The sequence below is a fragment of the Kryptolebias marmoratus genome, linkage group LG22 (genome assembly GCF_001649575.2).
Source record: "Kryptolebias marmoratus isolate JLee-2015 linkage group LG22, ASM164957v2, whole genome shotgun sequence".
Classification (NCBI taxonomy): Eukaryota; Metazoa; Chordata; class Actinopteri; order Cyprinodontiformes; family Rivulidae; genus Kryptolebias; species Kryptolebias marmoratus.
Genome location: NC_051451.1, coordinates 15,425,522 through 15,443,569, shown reverse-complemented (window position 1 = coordinate 15,443,569; position 18,048 = coordinate 15,425,522). Strand labels below are relative to the sequence as shown.

The 18,048-nt window shown below is 37.9% G+C and overlaps 1 protein-coding gene across 5 annotated transcripts in view; it reads left to right on the top strand.

Moving 5' to 3' along the window:
* Positions 1-18,048, top strand: part of lrmda (leucine rich melanocyte differentiation associated) — a 198,823-nt gene that overhangs the window by 169,934 nt on the left and 10,841 nt on the right. For all 5 annotated transcript variants that reach the window (XM_017427092.3, XM_017427106.3, XM_025009487.2 and 2 more), the window contains one exon: positions 6,055-6,139. In XM_017427092.3, the coding sequence (XP_017282581.1) occupies positions 6,055-6,139 (85 nt within the window). The remainder of the gene's footprint in view (positions 1-6,054; positions 6,140-18,048) is intronic.

The following is an 18,048-nucleotide window of genomic DNA, read 5'->3' as shown; positions in this document are numbered from 1 at the left end:
ATTCCCTCTGTGATCTTACTGACTGAAGCCAGCTCAAAGTAAAGAAAATCGCAGTCTTCGTAGCGGGGCTGAGTCAAACACACACTTCACACAGCCACAGTCTGAGTTAAGCATTCCTAAGTAACCTTCACATTTCACTTGTGTGAAGAGCTAATTTCCTTTAAGTTCACATGTCACTTTTTTGTGGCTCTTTTTGTGGGTCCTCTTCAAATGTCTCCCGGCGTCTAATTGCATAGGAAACATTCTAGACAAGCCGGCGTGACAGCCCCGCTCCCATACTCTTCAATTATTTAACATCCCATACTCTAGAAAACAGCCCTGACGTTAGCTACAGCCCCTAATCGGAACAGAAAGCCTCATGATATGTCACACTCCTGAGTTGCTGTAGTTTTGAGTGTGTTGTTTGCAGTACACCAGAAAAAGGATGAAAATATTTATTTTCACAGCAGTTAAATAAGGCAAAACTATGACGTTTGTGTGTTTGGGTAGATCAGAGTGTTCTCATCTTACTTTTCTCCATGGATTGTAGATTAAAGAGAGTTCGTGCTCAAGAAAATCTGAAACAGTCTCTTAAGTTTCATGTAGAAGTTTTAGAATAACACTTAATCTTTGTTTTTGCTAATATATACAGAGATTTATGTGTTTTGTTCTATGTTGTTTTACAATTCGTACAAAGAGAAAGGTCAAACTTGACTAAAATAAGAAAAAAAGCCTCCAGCTAATTGTACTACATACCTGTAATCTAGGCTTTAAATCTCCTACTCTGTTAGACACTTGCAGGAAAGGTCAAATGACTTTTTAAATTTCAACCTAAAAGCAAACACAGCCTTATTACATCTATGAGTCATCGCTATGGATGATTAACGTCTAGCAGCACTCAACCTTTCCCTGCCTGCTGCACAGCTGCACAGCTGCATGCAGAACTAACTGCAGGTCTTTCGCTGTTGCTGGTTCACTTCATGTGCCTCTTGCCCTGAGCGAAACATCAGAACAGTTGCTCTTGTGATCAGTGATCATATGAAACATTTACTCAGAGCATGCTCATTGGAGTAGAACTAGTTAATCATTAAACACACGCTCAGCAGTCTTCCTGCTGAGCAAAAAAAAAAAAAAAAATGTTCTGCTCACAAGTGCGAGCACCGTGATAGCAAATGTTTTTCCTTCTGCTTAAGAAAACAGAATTATCACTTTTTTTATGTGCACAATAGCAATTTAAAACTCATTAGATTCCTTTCTTACCATAATCATTAACATTATATTTAAAATTAAAGCTAAATGTTTACATCATGGTGCTACAAATGCACATTTTCTCAAGCCAGTTGTAACTATTGCTGCATAAATATGCATTTACATAATTTTGCTCAAACTAAAATATGTTTTCTCTGGTTATAAAACATTTAAAAATACAATATTTTAATTTAAATTGCTACTAGGCTTTTATTAAAGAACAATTAATCTATTTTTATGAAAATGAATTAGAGCATATTTTTTATTTCTTCCATGCAGCAAGACACCCCCAAACTAGTGTTATTTATTTATTTTGCACTGTTTATTTTTATGTTCTATTGTTCGCAACCCTAACTTCAGAAGTCTGAAACATGAATCAGAAAAGAAGAAAAAAAAAACTCTCTTAGCGAAGGAATAAGCGTGTCATGCTAGCATTAAATGTTGACTCAAATAGTTCACAAGTTGTGTCTCCTCTGATCTCTAACATGATCAGAAAGCAGCACCAGTTTATAGAGACAAGATGTGAAAAAAGTTCCATGCACAGACACAAAAGAAATATTTTGATATAGACCCAAAGAGAAAACATATCAAAAGACATTTTTATACATGTCTTTTGCAAGCACAAAAAGCAGAAATGGTGTCAAGAGAAAACAAAACAGAAGGATTGTTTCTTCCAACAATTGCTTTAAGCTACAAAAATCTCCTTGAGTCCCTAGCCTCCCCTCAATGTCAGCCCCCGACTCCTCCTCGCCCTCCCCCTTTCCTCCTGCTCTTCATTTTTCTTTTTCTTTTTTTTTCCTCTTTTCCCCCTCTTTGGCAGGACACGGCCCTCTTTGCACCCTGATAGGTTGCGAGCTGATGCTTAGCAACAACATTCCTGTGCCCTAAGTAGCAGTAAGCCTCTGGCTGAACTCTTTGATGTGGCTGTCAGGCCACATTTATTTCCTTTTAGCACTTTGTCTACTTGTCCAGATGTATAAGGAGATAAAAAGGGCTGGTGTTTACACTGGTCTCCCTCTGTAGCGCGGCTGTAATTAGATTGTATTGCTGGTCAGTCTTAAGGAGGGAGGGTGAGGTGAGGCAAGGCAGGAACCAGCTGTGTCAGGATGAGCTGGTCCAGGGGAGACTTCACAAAGCAGAGAGTAAAACACAGTGTAAACTTGTTACTTTCTGTACTTCTCATGTGACAGTCAACATCACAATCGCACTTTGGTCAAATCTTCACCATATGCCACCATGACGTGCTGTTATGCAACCCTCATCAAGACTTTTAATTGACAGCTTACTTTTCAGAACTTTATGAACTTTGCGGCAGTTGAAAAACATCTAGATGCATGTCAGTTTTCCCTGACTCTCTGTTTTTTTTTTGTGTGTTGCACATTTTTTAAGATCCCCACCGTGGAGGTGGTTGTGTGCTCCATGTGGCTCTCTTTGTGCTTTGCCTGTCTTCTCTTTCCACCCCTCCCCTGTCTTTCTCCTTCCACTCGCCTCTCTCGTGGTGATATGTTGGAACTAATAATCACTATTGCCTCCGGGTTTATCAGCATTTATTCGCATAACAACACAGAAAAAAAGAGCAGACAGACAGGACTAGTGTGATGTATTATCCAGTATGGGAATCATCTTTCATAATGACATCCAACAGAGCTTCCTCTCTCTACCTCCTTTTTTTCTTTCTCCGTCTCGTTCTCTCTTGCATTCACACACATACACGCTTTCCTCATTTCTCACTACCTCCTTCCACTCCCCTCTGTCCACTCTTTATTATCACAGAATCCATGGTGCTCCCCAGCCTGTAAATTTGTGCCACATTATCATAAGCTGTGGTGATAACTCACATTGCACAGAGACAATAATGATGTGAACACTCAGCATATGCCCCAGGCCCAGCAAATTAAAACAATGCTCAGCTTGATGAGCAGACTAATCTGGACAGCAGAGCGACTGTGAGAGAGGAAAAAAGGGGGCTCCGGGAGAGTCTTAAATCGACGACACAGCAGCACCTCCCTCTGTTCAGTTTTGGCACAACTAAAGAAACTGAGACAAAAAAAAGAGAGGAAGAAATTGTGCAGAAAAAGGAGTATTGAAGAGAGTCCTTAAAAACATCAAAGAAATATGATAACTGAGAACATAATGAGATGTACAGTAGATTTATTTATTTATTCATTTTGTTCCAAAGCTTTGAGGGCTTTACAGAGCATTGAAATAATCACCAGTTGGTTCTCCTAAAGCAGAGACATTGATCTTTTCATTTGCTGTATGTTTTTTTTTCTTTCTGATCAAAATGATTTTTTTTTTTTTACTTCGGATGAGCAAAAGAAGCTCAAATGAATCGGGGGACGTAAAAGCTGGTTGACGAATGTGATGGAAAGGTAAAATGATTGTGCTGAACTGGTCAAGAACTGACAAGAACTATAGGCGTTGAATGAGGTGAGCCATGATGTGAAGAGTGGGTCTGAAACGGTGTAACGATGGTGTAAAAGCAGGCAGTAGTTTTCATCTTACATCAGTTGGTGTTGTTGGTAATGTTTCAAATAGGAAGATTGTTTTTGGTCAGGCAGTGGGATAAGAAGGGCCTTTGGGGGTAAGCAAGACTGTTTCCTCATCAGAATAATATCTACTGTATGTTATTACGCTAATGTACGTATGACCATTTCATGTTGATGCTGCCAAGGCTGCTGAATGTATCAGTCCACCAAGAGTTGAGTAAATCTTTACTCTTACTAGATGATCCGATCAGGCGGATTGATACATTCAGCAGCCTTAGCACCGTTGACTTTTGACAGTTTATCTATTGGTGTAGTAACACAGTTAACTGGTCTATATCTTTAATACTCACTTTAGCTGATAAAAAGGTGTTACAGACACTTTTGTTAGTTGTAACTGCCAAAATATTCACATCTTCATTGTGTACATTAGTTAGTTTTCTTTATTTAAGGTCATATGATACTGATGATTAGTTTGGTGCAGGATGTTATTGGCTTGCTGAAGTTGCAAGATTTGCAGTTTAAACTGAGTAAAACTGACAACACCCATTTCCCTCTTATTAGACATGGCAGTTCTTATTTAGTACTATACGTTCCTATTTTCTGTTGTTGTGCTGCTTGTATTACTCATTCCATACAAGTACATGGAGGGAGTGAGCTTTGATGTAACTTATCACATTTTAGCCACTCCAGAGGCTGAGAGCAGCGGGTCTGCTGTCAAAACAATATTCCTTTTCCAAACTGTTTCTTCCAAACACACAGTCCTCCAGCATATGTGTAGGAAGGCCTCAAAATAGGCTTATTTTTGCCATTTTTTCCCTCCTTGCTGTAATATGAGACACATGCTGGCCAGACCTTAATGCCTTTCAGAGATGCTATCTGAAAGCACATTAAGTGATCGTTTTCAATTCACAGTGCTCTCTTCGCCCATGAAGAATATGGTTCCATTTAACAGTGCAGACCATTCCATTTTTCAAGGTTATGCATGGGCATGCAGAGGAACAACAATAAAGGTGGGGGCGAAAAAAATGCAGAGCCAAACCATCTCTAATATGTATTTGTCAGTTAAGTCTCTTGCTATGATTAAAGGCCTAGTGAATTCCTTCCTGCAGCAAAGGAAAGTATTTCTGCAAAGGCATCAGATATCGCTGTGTCACGATAAACTGCCTGCTCCCACTAGCTCAAAGGCTTCGGGAAGGAAGAGGATGTTTTGGACCTTGAAAGTGCACCAAAGAAAAACAAAACAAAAAACACTCTTGACCTGTTTGTGGGTGCAGAATAAGACTGAGGCCACTGTTATTTTCATGTCATAAATTTCTCCCGCTTGTTTAGCTTGATGATTGTTTGACTTTGTTAACAATCAATATCTCATTCCACTTGTGCAGCCAGCAGTCTATGCACATATTTACCTCACGTTTTAACTGTAGAACATAAAATAATCATTTAAACAGGGTTGAGACTTTAGACAGTACATTTGGAAATGCCTTGCCATTTGTCAAACTACTTTGACTTAAAGCCCTGTTTACACAAGAACAATCTCTGGAAACAGTGTTTTTTCAGTGTTTATTGTCGTGAATCAACAAGAAGAAAAAAGACGTTTACATGGAATATGGCTGTGCTCATTGAATCTGCTGTAGATTCCATGCCAAGCAGGGTTGCTAGATAGGAAATGTTGTTTTAAAATTATCGTATTTTGACCCAAACTATCATATGTGCTGAGTGAGGTGCGCTTTCTCGAAGGGGGAAGGCTGTAAGATTAGTTGTGTGTAGTAAATGTACACAGAAAAGGAGGGGGGCATGACTCTAAAACTATCTTATAAAATATCTAAAATATCTGGCAACACTGATGCCAAGCTTTCAATGAAATGTGCATGCAGTCCAGAGCATGTAAACAGTTCCACCCAAAACACGGACGTTTGTTTGGACAGACAGTGAGGTTTGGTTGCTGCTACATGTTGAATAGGTGAGCAGCACAAACAGCACTCTGCTAACCACCATTATTACTGTTGTTGATGTACAGTGCATGTGCAGAACAGCTATTGACCGCAGCTGTCTGTGGTACGCATGTGCAATTTCACACATTGCAGCTTCCTTTGAAATGCATATGTATGCATATGTAGACCACCATAGGAAGTCATAGCTGATTGAATTGGGTCCTAATCAGGTCTTTTTGAAGATGATCACCATAGATGCAAAATGTATCATTAGAATATGTCTTTAAACAGCAACAGTGTTCTCAATATAGTCAGTGTCTTAAAAAGTATGATTATAGTTGATTTAAAACTTGTCAATCTCAATACCTTCTAAATATTAATTCCTCCTTATGTTTCCTTTCTGTAAGCCATGCAATGAGCCAGGATTTGAGAATCGACCACTGCCGTACACCCCTCTACCCCGAGGATCCAGAGATGCCAAGAACCATAAAGGTAAGACAATTTGAAGGTCCTTTTTGTCTTTAAAGCAGTTTTATTTGGAAGGTTTGGCCTCATCATCTCAAAAAAAGCAAAAAAAAAAAAAAAAGATTCTATATTCAGAACCTACAACCAGTGGATTATGCGAATCATAACCCTATCGGCTGCAGAGTGGGAATCTGTTGAACTTGAGAATGAGTTGAAGCTGTCTTATCTATTTTTATTGATCTCATCTCATCTGTGTGATGTGTTGATAGTGGGAATAAATCTGAGTAATCTGGGGTTACTCTGATCTGAATGTATGCGTGGGAGCACAGATCACATACACAAGATGAAGCATCCTTGATCTGTTGATACACAAACATTGATTAGGCCCCACATCGACCCAGCATTTTCGGTTGATGTAATTATGTAGCAACTTTTTAACATTAAATGATGCACTCTAGGAAGAAAACATCACATTCATTAAATGTTGTCAATTTTTTTGGAGGTCATCTTCTGGCATTTGTAGCACATTTTCAGGTGAGATTGAAGTACAAAACACTATGCTCAATTTCAGTAACCTTTCCCATCTGTAAGATTAGAAAATAAAGTAATTTGGGTTTTAAATTTGGAACTCTTTGTTTTAATTTTTAGTCTGTCTGGATACTCAGACTTCCCACAAATTAAATTTCAAACATAAAAATTCAGTTCTTTTTGTGAGTATATTTTAACAGGTTTTGTAAAACTAAAAAATGGGGTTTCGTCATTGTAAATTTAAATCTAAAGTTGTTTTTATGTCTGGAAATCGAGTTTAAGGTTTAATCAGGCTTCATGTCATCTGACTTTCAAACATGACCTTTTGGAGCAGCAGAAGCAGTAACATAAGATGGTTCTGAGTCAGTATTTTACCACAAATTCTTCTTCACTGGGTTTGTTTAAAAATATATAATGTTTTTTCAATCATTCAAGTCTACTTGATGTAAAACAGACTTCATAAGACAGATAGATGTGATCAAAATTATAGCACTCACTGATTTGAAGACTCCACTTTAAATCAAGTTAAGTTTAGTTTAGACTTTTGTACTTCTAACGCTAAACCCAGCCACGCTATGGAAGAAACTCATTTTAGTCATGATACAAATATCACGACCATGGGTGAGGACTGGAACACAGATGGACTGGTAAAAAGAAAGCTTTTTGGCTCAGCTCCATTTTGACTAGTACACACCAGAGCAACATTCTCATTACTAAAGACAAAGTCCCCACCCATTTGTCCATCTCTTATTTGATCCTGTCATCACTTGTGAACAGGACACTGAAATAATTAAATTCCTCTGCTTAGGGAAGAGACTCCTCCCCAACTCAAATGGCATTTTACCTTTTTTTTAGTAGAGAACCATGTCCTTGGATCTAAAGAAACTGCCTCTCTTGATTACTTCACACTCTGCAAGGAATTGCTCCAGTGCATGCTGAAGGTCATGGCTTGAAGATGCCAACAGAACCAAATCATCTGGAAAAGCCAAAGATGAGACCCTGAGGTTCCTAAATCAGACACCCTTCCCTTCATAACTACCATTGATTTCCTGTTTAAGAATATGACAAACAGGATCAAAGACAAGAGGCATCCTCACAAGTAACAAGTTCAGCTTTGTACAGAGAATGCAATCACACCTCTTGCTTTGGTTATACAGGGACTGGATAACCTACAAAAGCAACCCTGGCACACATGTGGACCAGGCAACCAAACTCCTCTGGCCCGCTCAGTAATTCTACGAGAGTAAAGCTCTGGTTCACTGTTCCAGAGTAAACTAACAGCCCTGTTTTTATTACAAAGGACAGATCTGTGTCATAAAATCCAGGACAGTGGCAGCTTTCATTGGACATGAGGACAGAGAGCATTGTACTTTGTCAAACTCAGACCTGTTCAGAACAGCCCATTTAAAGGTGAAGGGATCTGACACATGAAATATTTTTCCCCTCTGTCTTGGATCTGAACAACAATGACAGTCTTCATTTGTTATTTTTATGATGCAGCACTGCAGTCTTAGATAACACAGCCCTCATCTTCGCCCTTCACCTCTGCTTCATGTCCCTGCCTGAAGCCTTCCACCCCCATCTTTCTTTTTCCCCCCCTCCACATTTATTTACCCTTCTTAAACATACTTGACTTTTCTCTGTGTGTGGTAGATGGTCACAGTAAGCTCTCATTCAGAAAGAACAAAGAAATGCCAAAACAGTGCTTAGACAGAGAAAATTATTGAGACAGTAAATCCACAGTTTTTACTTAGTTAATCCAGAATATAAACAATAGGGGTGAAAGAAAATGCTGCCTGATTTGATGTAGTTCACTGCAGTGCTCTCCATTCAGTACACATGGTAAATTAAACAATTCACTTTTTTGTTCTTTTGTTTATTTCTTTGGTCTTAAACCAGTTTGTGCTGTCACAACTGCTTTTTTCTGCCTTCTGAAGTACTCCCTTTTGTTTTGTTTCACATTGTGAAAAACAATAAGTCAGTTTATGAAAAATAAAGCCTATAGTGATTTCATTTTAAAGCCAATTTTATATACACGTATTATGTGCATGTGAGAGGAGTTGTTTTAGAAGTTAACAAAGTGGTCTTTTTAAAAGAGTAACAAGGGAGGCTGTCTGTCCTAATTATTGTATTAGGAGTCAGATAAGCAGCATTTCTGACATCCTCATGTTGGTTGCACAGGAAAAACTTCTGTTTTCTCCTTTCAACCCCATGTATCCAACCCCTCTACCATGTCACCTGTGTCGAAACCCCAGAGCATGGGTGCCAGAGGTAATTACAGCAGCAAGGAGCTCTCAGAGGAGGGCAGTGCTGTCAGGTCACTGCCCCAGGAGAGAGGGCTGGACACCAAAGACAGAATTCCTGTCTTGGTTGGTGAAGGAATCAACCTGGAGGAGACAGAGTTAAACAAGGAAGCAGAGACAAGAGCAGGAAGGTAGGAAAAGAGGAAATGTGTCTTGTTAAGTATGAGGAATACAAACTGAAGTACAAACTGAAAGGTACAGGAGAAAAACAAAAATCACCAAAGAGGGAAAAAAATAAACTAAAATGTAAAAACTGCACTTTAAGATGTGTGATAACTAGACAAAAAGACAAAGTGAAGGAGTATGGTGGGGGCTGTAGTATGTTTTGGTGAAGGCGTGACGCAGAGTGGAGCGCACAGTCTGGCAGAGGGGCCTGAGGTTCTTCCACCACTGTCACCTTGACTCTAACTCTTGGTGCCGGTCCAACTGCCAGCTCAACTCTAAATCTAGGCAACCGAAATGGAGCCCCAGCCTGAAGTGCAGTGTGCCCTCATAAAGACTGCTTTGTACTAAACAATCAACTCAAAGCTACCGGGAGCACATTCTTGTGATTTACCTTGAAAACTTAAGATTGAACTGGCATATTTATTTTAGGATGACATATTTAAAGTCAAATTTATCAAGATATTTTATTAGAGCTAATTAAAATTTCACTTTAGATTTAGTCTTGGTTGTTATATCCAATGTATTATGCAAGACTCCAGTACCTTCTATTTTTAACAGGTATCAGATAACTAACTGTTAGTTATCGTTTTAGCTGTATAATGAATGAATTCAATTTATTTCTACTGGTAAATTTAAAAAAAATAACAGAAAAGCTATGAAATCTGCCTTATGGTACGAGCTCAAGTACCTTTTAATCTTGTTCTAGACTTGCTTTCATCTACTTCATATGTATGTATGTTAAACTGTGCACAACAGTTATTTAAATCCCAAGAGGAAAGCCGCCTTCGAAGCAGAAAAAAGTGTGGGGGTTATAATGACACTCATGTGCACCTCACGTTTTCTTGGAAACTGGCTTTTCTTTGCACATCAATGTTATTTTCACTGAAACTTCTGCAACAATCCAAGGCTGACAGAGCCCCGCACTGCCACCCTTTACCCTTATGCACACCCCTTACCCAGTGAAACAAACAAATAAATAAATAAATAATGGAGCAGCGGGAACAGATCCAAGCAAAGAGTAAACTCTTTTACAGTTGCTGCACAACAAATAAACAAACATCTGGAAGCATTCAGAGCAGCCCATTAGAAGGGCTCTGGGCTTTGCCAAAAAGGGGTAAATGATGAGGAATGGGCTGTCGAGAGGCTTGTGGAGACAGGGGAGAGGCCAGATGATGGAGCTGTGGGTGCTAAGCACTGCCTTTTAGAGCTCAGCTGGGCTCATAGAGATCTACACCTGCTGCTCTCTCCTCCTCCCCTCCTCTTCTGCATCAGACATCTGGATGGGATACATGACTAATGGATGACTGAACTGCTGGTGTTGAAACTTAGCAGTTGTCATTATGAAGGGAAGGGCTGTTGGTGTGACAGATGACTTAATGTTATTTCACAACGCACTAAGTAAAACTTAAAGTGAGTTTGACAGCTTTCAACCAATGTCTGTCTTATGTATATCGACCAAAGCTGAATGTTTTGTTCATACTGCGAGATTAGAAACTTTTTTTCTTTTTTTTCACAAGGTCCTGTTTTGTTTTTGTAAATGAACACATGCTGTTTATTAAGTTTTTTTTTTCTCTCTCTTTTTGGCACATTTATTGATTCATTACCTCAGACATCTGTTTCTTTACTCCGTTCTATCACAGTACATCATTGTTTCCATGCTCATCATGAGTGATACCTCAGCTCTGTTTGATATCACTCTGTAACTCAAATAAAAACTTTCATCATTCTGCTGAAAATCTTCCCATTCTTGTTTAGACTGACTTGGCATGTTCCATAAGTTTTGAAATGTCCTCTCAGGAGCTTGGTGAGAAAAGCCAGAACACCTTTGACGTCTCCCTTTAGACAAGATGTACGTGCTCTGCGAGATGTTCCACTCAGGCTCCTAATGATTATACCAGCAGGATCTGTCCCCTGGTGAACATCACTGTTAAACACAAAGTCTTATTCTGGCCCCAACACAGCTAAAATGAGCCATACGGAAAGAGCAAAGTGTAAACTTTTCCTCCAGTTTCTCCTGGAGTGTCTTTTGCAGAGCCATTGTCTATAATTCTTTGTATTAAAGGAAAACTAGATGATGTGAGCACTCAAGACTGATGGCAGTTGACAGAAAATGAAATTGAATATTGCTACTGAGAAAGATCTAGTGTGAAGATTACTTTGACATTTATACAATCAGCCTGTGCACCAAGTGATTTAACAATGTAAAGACATGGCCTCCTTCCCAGATATAGAGTTCAGAAAAAAATGTTTCTTAAGGACTTGCCATCATGAGCATTATATTTTTTTTTCAGTATTTGTCTAAATGGCCCTTTAAATATTGTGGTTTGGTAGCATCTTAATTATTGTCAAATGGATCACAGTTCAAACCTTAAAAAGAACTTAGAATATTTGCTAGGATATACAGTAGTGTAAAAGCAGTACTTCATGACATTTTTGAATTCCCTTTTTTAACCTCAGTTACATAGTAAAGAAAAACCTCTGTGTGCATAAGTCTACTGCAATTGCCAACTACTATGATCATTTTTAATTCAAATTTTAAATGTAACTCACACTCAACCAGAAATAATTTCTGAAACAGTAATAGTTGATAAGTTTAAAACATAAGTAATCAGGTTGTCATAGTTCCTGGTTCATAAATTCAAACTTTTGTTTGAAATAAAATATGGAGATTAACTACTAAACCTCTTCCAAAAACGATTTCTTCTAATCTGGATTTGTAAGAAATAAACAAGAGTCTTAAATTCACCCAGAGTTGCATCAGTCTCTCTCTTGGCAGCAAACCCGCCTCATATCACAGCACATCACACGAGTATACACTCGCCTTGTATTGGATAAGCTCTGTTTCCTTTATCTGACTCAGATGATGTGGTATTATTTCTCTCAGGAGTGGATTGGCTTCAGCAACATGAATATCCATTTAAGCAGGTCTATGGAGATAGATGAGGGGAAAGGGGACAAGGCAAACTGGTGTTGCAATCCCTCATCGTTACTTTACATGCAAACGCTACATTGTTTACATTTGAAGCTATTTTTTTGTTTTCTGAGGCGGGCTTGTCCCTACTGTTGCCAGTTCTGGAAATCACCTTTACATTTTCTCCTTCAGAGAGAAGCTAGATTAAAATGCCAAGATAACCTCCTCAACTTCCATGACAGGCTCGACTGCCAAACTCTGACGAGCTAGCTCTAAACTGCTTTGAGAAAGCAGCCTTCCACCAAGTGTCATTATCTCTCCGTTATCGGATGGCACTTCTCTCACAGTGTGTGAATAATTCTGTTTGTGCAGGGTTTGGGGGAATGGCAGTGACACTATTGTTTTTTACCTTGCCTTTTGATGTAGCTGAAAGAGTCTCCTGAGTATCTTGAGTTCTTAAACTGATGTTGGGCGTATACGGCAAAAAACTTCAAGTGAAAAGATATGACTGTCAGCTTCTGAGATATTCCAAGATATTTGTTTGTTAGTTCCTTTGCTACAAGTATTAAAAAAGGTTAATATGTTTAGTGATTGTCTGCCTTGATAAGAATTCCTTAAGTGAGAATGTTTTGGAATTGCTGTGACAGGAGCTATTTCACAGTTTCATTATGATGAGCAAAACAGTTCACCCATCAGTTAAGGTTTTCTCATTCTAGTTGCAATTTTATCTGATCAAGAAGTTTTTATAAAACATTTTTGTGATGAAGATTTAGTGTCTTTCCGTTCAGATTGGAGGCTTATTTTAATACCTTAGAACTGTTCCATCCATCACCAATAAAATATGAATATTGCAAAGTTTTAGCCATTTTCTCACCAGCAGAATGAGATGTGACCTCCTGAAGTTTTACAGTCCGTGACCATAGCAGACAAAGCTTTCTCATTGGACTTACTCATAATCACTTCCTTAGGCAAAAACAGATGCAGGTTTTTTTTGGCTGCTTTCCTTCGTGTGGAAGACAAGGACATGAGTTTCTGCCAAGTAGACCCAACCTTCTTGGAAAATCATCCCTGTGGTGCTCTGGACATTGGTCTTCTTCCCAGTCGCACCGGTCATTCTCTGGGAGGTAATAGATTATGAATCATCCAGAATGGATGCTACAATCAGTCCTGATTCATAATACAGAAACATTTATGCACAAATGGGATTTGTTGTTTCTTTGATGTTTCAGATTTTGGGTTTTGTAGTCTTTATGATGACATCCAGTAAGACACTTGGGAGATTTAAGTTCAGCGTCAGCTGTGGGATGTTTGGTTGTTTTGTTTTTTTCTATCTAATTAATCTTACTGGATGAACTTGCTTGGATGGCCAGTCATTTTTTGTTTGCGTGAAGGGACTTGCTAACTTTAATTCTGATGAGCAACAAGAAACATGCAGACAGATGTTAAACAACAGCTCATTTTAAAGGAGACTAGATCAGAACAGAGTGAGGCTTGTAGCTTTGTAAGGTTTATTACCAGCGATGTTCATATGAACAAGCAAAGTTAAACTATTACAACATTTATCTTAATCGGGATGTTGTTAATATATTATATTTTGAGTAGTCTGTACATCCTAATGCAGTGTAACTGATATCACATAATAATTATTAAAGATGAATATGTGGTGTAAAGCTGGTCTGGTAAATGGCTTTAACAAAGTGGGTTTCAATTCACTCATTGACTTATTTGTCATGCTGCTTTTCTGAACAGATCTACTACATAACCAAATCTTTTTGACAGACACACCACTGAATTAGCACTTTTTTAGAACTTCTAAATAACTTAACAACAGTCTTCAAGTATTAACATTAATATCAGTAAAATGTCAAATATTTGAATGTTGTGCCATCTATTATATATATATATATATATAAATAATTGATCATATATATATATTGTATGAGCTTTCTTAAGATTCCAGTGTTGCCTACTTTAAAATAAATACAAGTTTTAAAGATGCAATACAGTATTCATTTTTATTATATGTCAGATTTTCACTGTCTTTAAATCTGCTTTTAATATGTATAGGTCTAACATTGTCTAACATTAAAAACTATTACTGCACCATCTCTTCATCCATAAGAGTATCCAGTGAATGTAAATTTGAGAAATAGGCAACTCCAGTTTGTGAAACGGGTGCTCATATATGCTGTATTAAAAATGAGCACTCCTAGTTTTAACATACGTTTCTTACAAATTTGATTAACTTCTAACAGTTTCATAATATATTACAAATATAATTGCAAATTAAGAATGTTAAATGAAATAGTTTTTGTGAGTTTCATGTGACAATATTGTACAAACTAAAAAGCCAACATATATGAAACACTTCAAATGTACCATAGTTACTAAAATAACATAAACCTAACATCTGAATATGTCATTACTTTGAAGCAAGTAATCTATTATGATTGCTTATTCTTCTTCTACTGATTGCTGTGCCTCCTGAAACATTGCACACACTAACACACTTATTCAGGTACTCTCAATCCTCAAAGCTGTTGCAGTGAAAAGTGAGCTCATCTGTCAATTACGGTAAGCTCCATTGGGTCATTGTCCAAACTGTTTTTTCACACTCTAGATTCACTCTGGTGAATCCAGTGATTTATTGTCAACAGCCTCTGTGTCGATATACAATTGGGAGACACTGAGCTGTGAGGTCTGAACACAAACTACTGTCAGAGTATCAGCATGGCTCGCATTAGGAGCCATTTTGATTATTCATTGCATCGAACTGTCTGGAAAAGAAGTTGTTTTGATTTTCTGCTTAAAAGGAGGAAAAAACAACTGTTATCCCTTGTATTCCAGTGTAATGGGTTTTGAGCTTTTTTTTCCTTCATTTTTACTGAAAACTATTTATTGATTTATTTGATAGTTTTTTATTTTTTTTGGAAGCACACAAAGCATGGTTTTATTTTTTTTAATGGAAAAGGGAGCTTTAGTTCCAAGTAGTGTTATATCAGGGCTCCTAGAGGCATGCGCATCTCAGCTCCACAAGAATGAAAAGAGCAAGGTCACAGAAATGCTACCAAGTCCAAAACAACCTTTTAATCTGTCAATTTGATTTGCTTATTAGGCCTCTTTAAACAGACAGAGCAGGTTTTCCTGTCATGATAATATGAGTGGACAAGGGACTTCACCATCATCATTTCATTCCAAGATAGTTTCTGGCATGTGGTTCTAGTAGAAGATGACTGAATGACTGGATCTTTTTTTCTGCCTTCTAACACAAAAATTTAACTGAAATTCTTGTCATATAAAATGCTTACTGTATTACATTCCCCATTTTTCAGACCAATCAGCCATACTGTACATAAAGAGTAGACATCATACTCTGTTTTTCTCGTTTTGTTTTTGATACAACTGGATACACTAGTTTAAAAACCTATCCCCTGAAACTTAGGCAGTGCAATTTTGAAATGTAAAATTTTGAAGAAAGTGTACAAATAAAAACTTGTTAAAGAAGTAATTTTAGAGTACTTTTTTATTGTGTGAAGTGTTGAATGCCTGCAGAGCCTCATAAGAAAGCTAAAAAATGTCTCCCCACTTGGCATCGTTAGCAAGTGTTAACAGATAACCTTTGGCAGGATTGGTAAACTGCTCCACACCATTTTGGCATCATCTGCAGCAGTAAGTCTGAGACTTAAGGATTTAGACAGCTGGACAACAGAAATAGAGCAGAGGGCATAATATTGGAGGAAGTGAAAATGAACGTGTCTGGCAATGGGATTCTGTGTTTATTTCCACTTTGACCCGGTGATATACAGTCTCAACACAAACCAACTGCTATTATTGCCCTTTGATCCATTATGTCATTGATTAAAATATCAGACTGAGCTTTTCTCTGTATTCCCTTCTTGTTAATATGTAGCTGTATTCGTAAAAAAAAAAAAAAAAAGGATAACCTTGGGAAAGGTCACAACATACATGTGCGTCCGGCTTACCAACTGTCTGTCATTTTGATAAGAAAAAAGAAAACAAAACTCAAGTTAATTTTTATTTACATTTTGCTAAATATACTTTAGGTGAGCCTGCATAACCTTTTTCTTTTCTTTTTTTTTTTTGTTATTGCAAAGTTTGAGGAGCTTCTCTTTTGCTCTACTGATAATGTGATTTGTTGTTACCCATTAGGGTGTGGCACAGTAATCCTGACAAATACAATGAACAAATCAAGGACATTAGTGCTTTGATGGGAGGTCAATAATATTTGGCTTCATTAATTCCCATGGTCTGAGATGACATCCCGCCCCTATTAGGTTTGAAATCTTATCCCCTTCCCTTCTATACCTCAGCTGTGGCTCAACCAAGCAGCCAAGCAGATAATACGCTCTGAGCTCTGAAACATGTACCATTATAATTAGCTTTGTCAGGTCCTAGCCCCTATAACCCTCATGCAGATAATATGATAATATGTCTTCATAACCGGCTGACCTTACATGCTCAATATTTCTCCCCTTATGAAGATTACATGTCAATAAAGTAATTGAGTCCTGGGGTGTGTGGCAAGTGAAGATTTAGGTTATTGGACTTTTCGGGGCAGTGATGTACGAGCATTATTATTCTACCTGTCAGGAGATGTGCAAGGGCTGAGGACAGTCCGAGAGTGTCAAAGGGGGGTGGGGGGGAGAAGGAGAGGGGGAGACAGAGATAAGGGAAAAGGGAAGGAGGCAAGATGATGCAGTAAGAAAAGAAAGGAACCGAAGAAGGACACAGACAAGGGAGAGTGAGGGAGACAGAAACGAAGAGGAGGAGGGTGGAAGACTGGGCAGAGCAGAGCAGGCAACTCATTTCTCACAAGGAGGGAGGGATCTACAGTTAATCATTCCTTTATACCTTCAGCTCTCTATCCCCTCCCTTGCTGTCTGCATATGAACAGGGGATGTGTCATATTAATTAAAAGAAATAGAGTTACAGTGGTACCATCCATCTGAATGGGGCACAAGGAGGCCAGAGGGGTATGAAATATTCCACACAACACAAACCCATCATCGCCTCTGTCTTACATCTGTCTGGCTACTCCTGGTTCATCATTCTAAATTCTGGCAGGAAGTGACAGCTTGTAATTTGACAAAGACATAATTTTGAGCTACATTTGACATCCCCAAGAGGGCATTTTTCGAATCATTTGAACAATATTTGATGATTGGCATAGATGATTATCTTTACAGTTGTTTAAGACTTCTGTTATAAATAAGTTTAAACCTGTAAAAATAATTGTCAGAAACCATTTAAGGTTTGGCTTTAAACTTGAAACATATTTTTTAGGTAAATTGTTAAAAGAAACAACATTTATAAAAAAAAATGGGCCAGTGTTAACCTCAACCCCTTAATAACATATTTTCATGCTAAGAGCTAAAAAATAAATGGAAAATAAATGTTGTGTATCTTGGTAAACAAATAAGTTATCCCTTTCAGGTAAAAATTATTCATATTGTAGACTCATGTACAGTATGTTCACGTAAACATGTCAATATAAAATGATAATAATAATATTTATAATAATTATAATAATAATAATGACTTTAAAATTCCTGATACTCAATAAAAAAGGTTTGGATAAAATAGATAAAATTAGAGCGCTTCAGACAGATTTACCTTTATCTTAACACTGTATTTTTCTCATGTCTATGTAGTTATCTCTGCTGCTTTTACACTTTTTTCTTACTACATTTAGTGACAAACTGCTAAATGCCATGTGTCAAGGTACCATTTTACCCATCATAATTTGACTGTCAGTGCTGGAGACAGAGGAAATGGAATGTGAAAATGAGTGTATTCGATTGAGGTCCAACAATGAAGGTTACACACAGCTGTGAAAAGAGACTAAAGCAGGGAGACACACAAAGGCAGAGTGGAAGAGCAATGTTACAGGATATTTTACCACGTCCCTTTGGATTAGGCCTGAAGATTGATATCTTCCAGTCAGATGAAGCCCTGATGTGAGTGATCCAGCCTCTCCATCATTGTGACGTGCGGCTCTTGGCTAACGC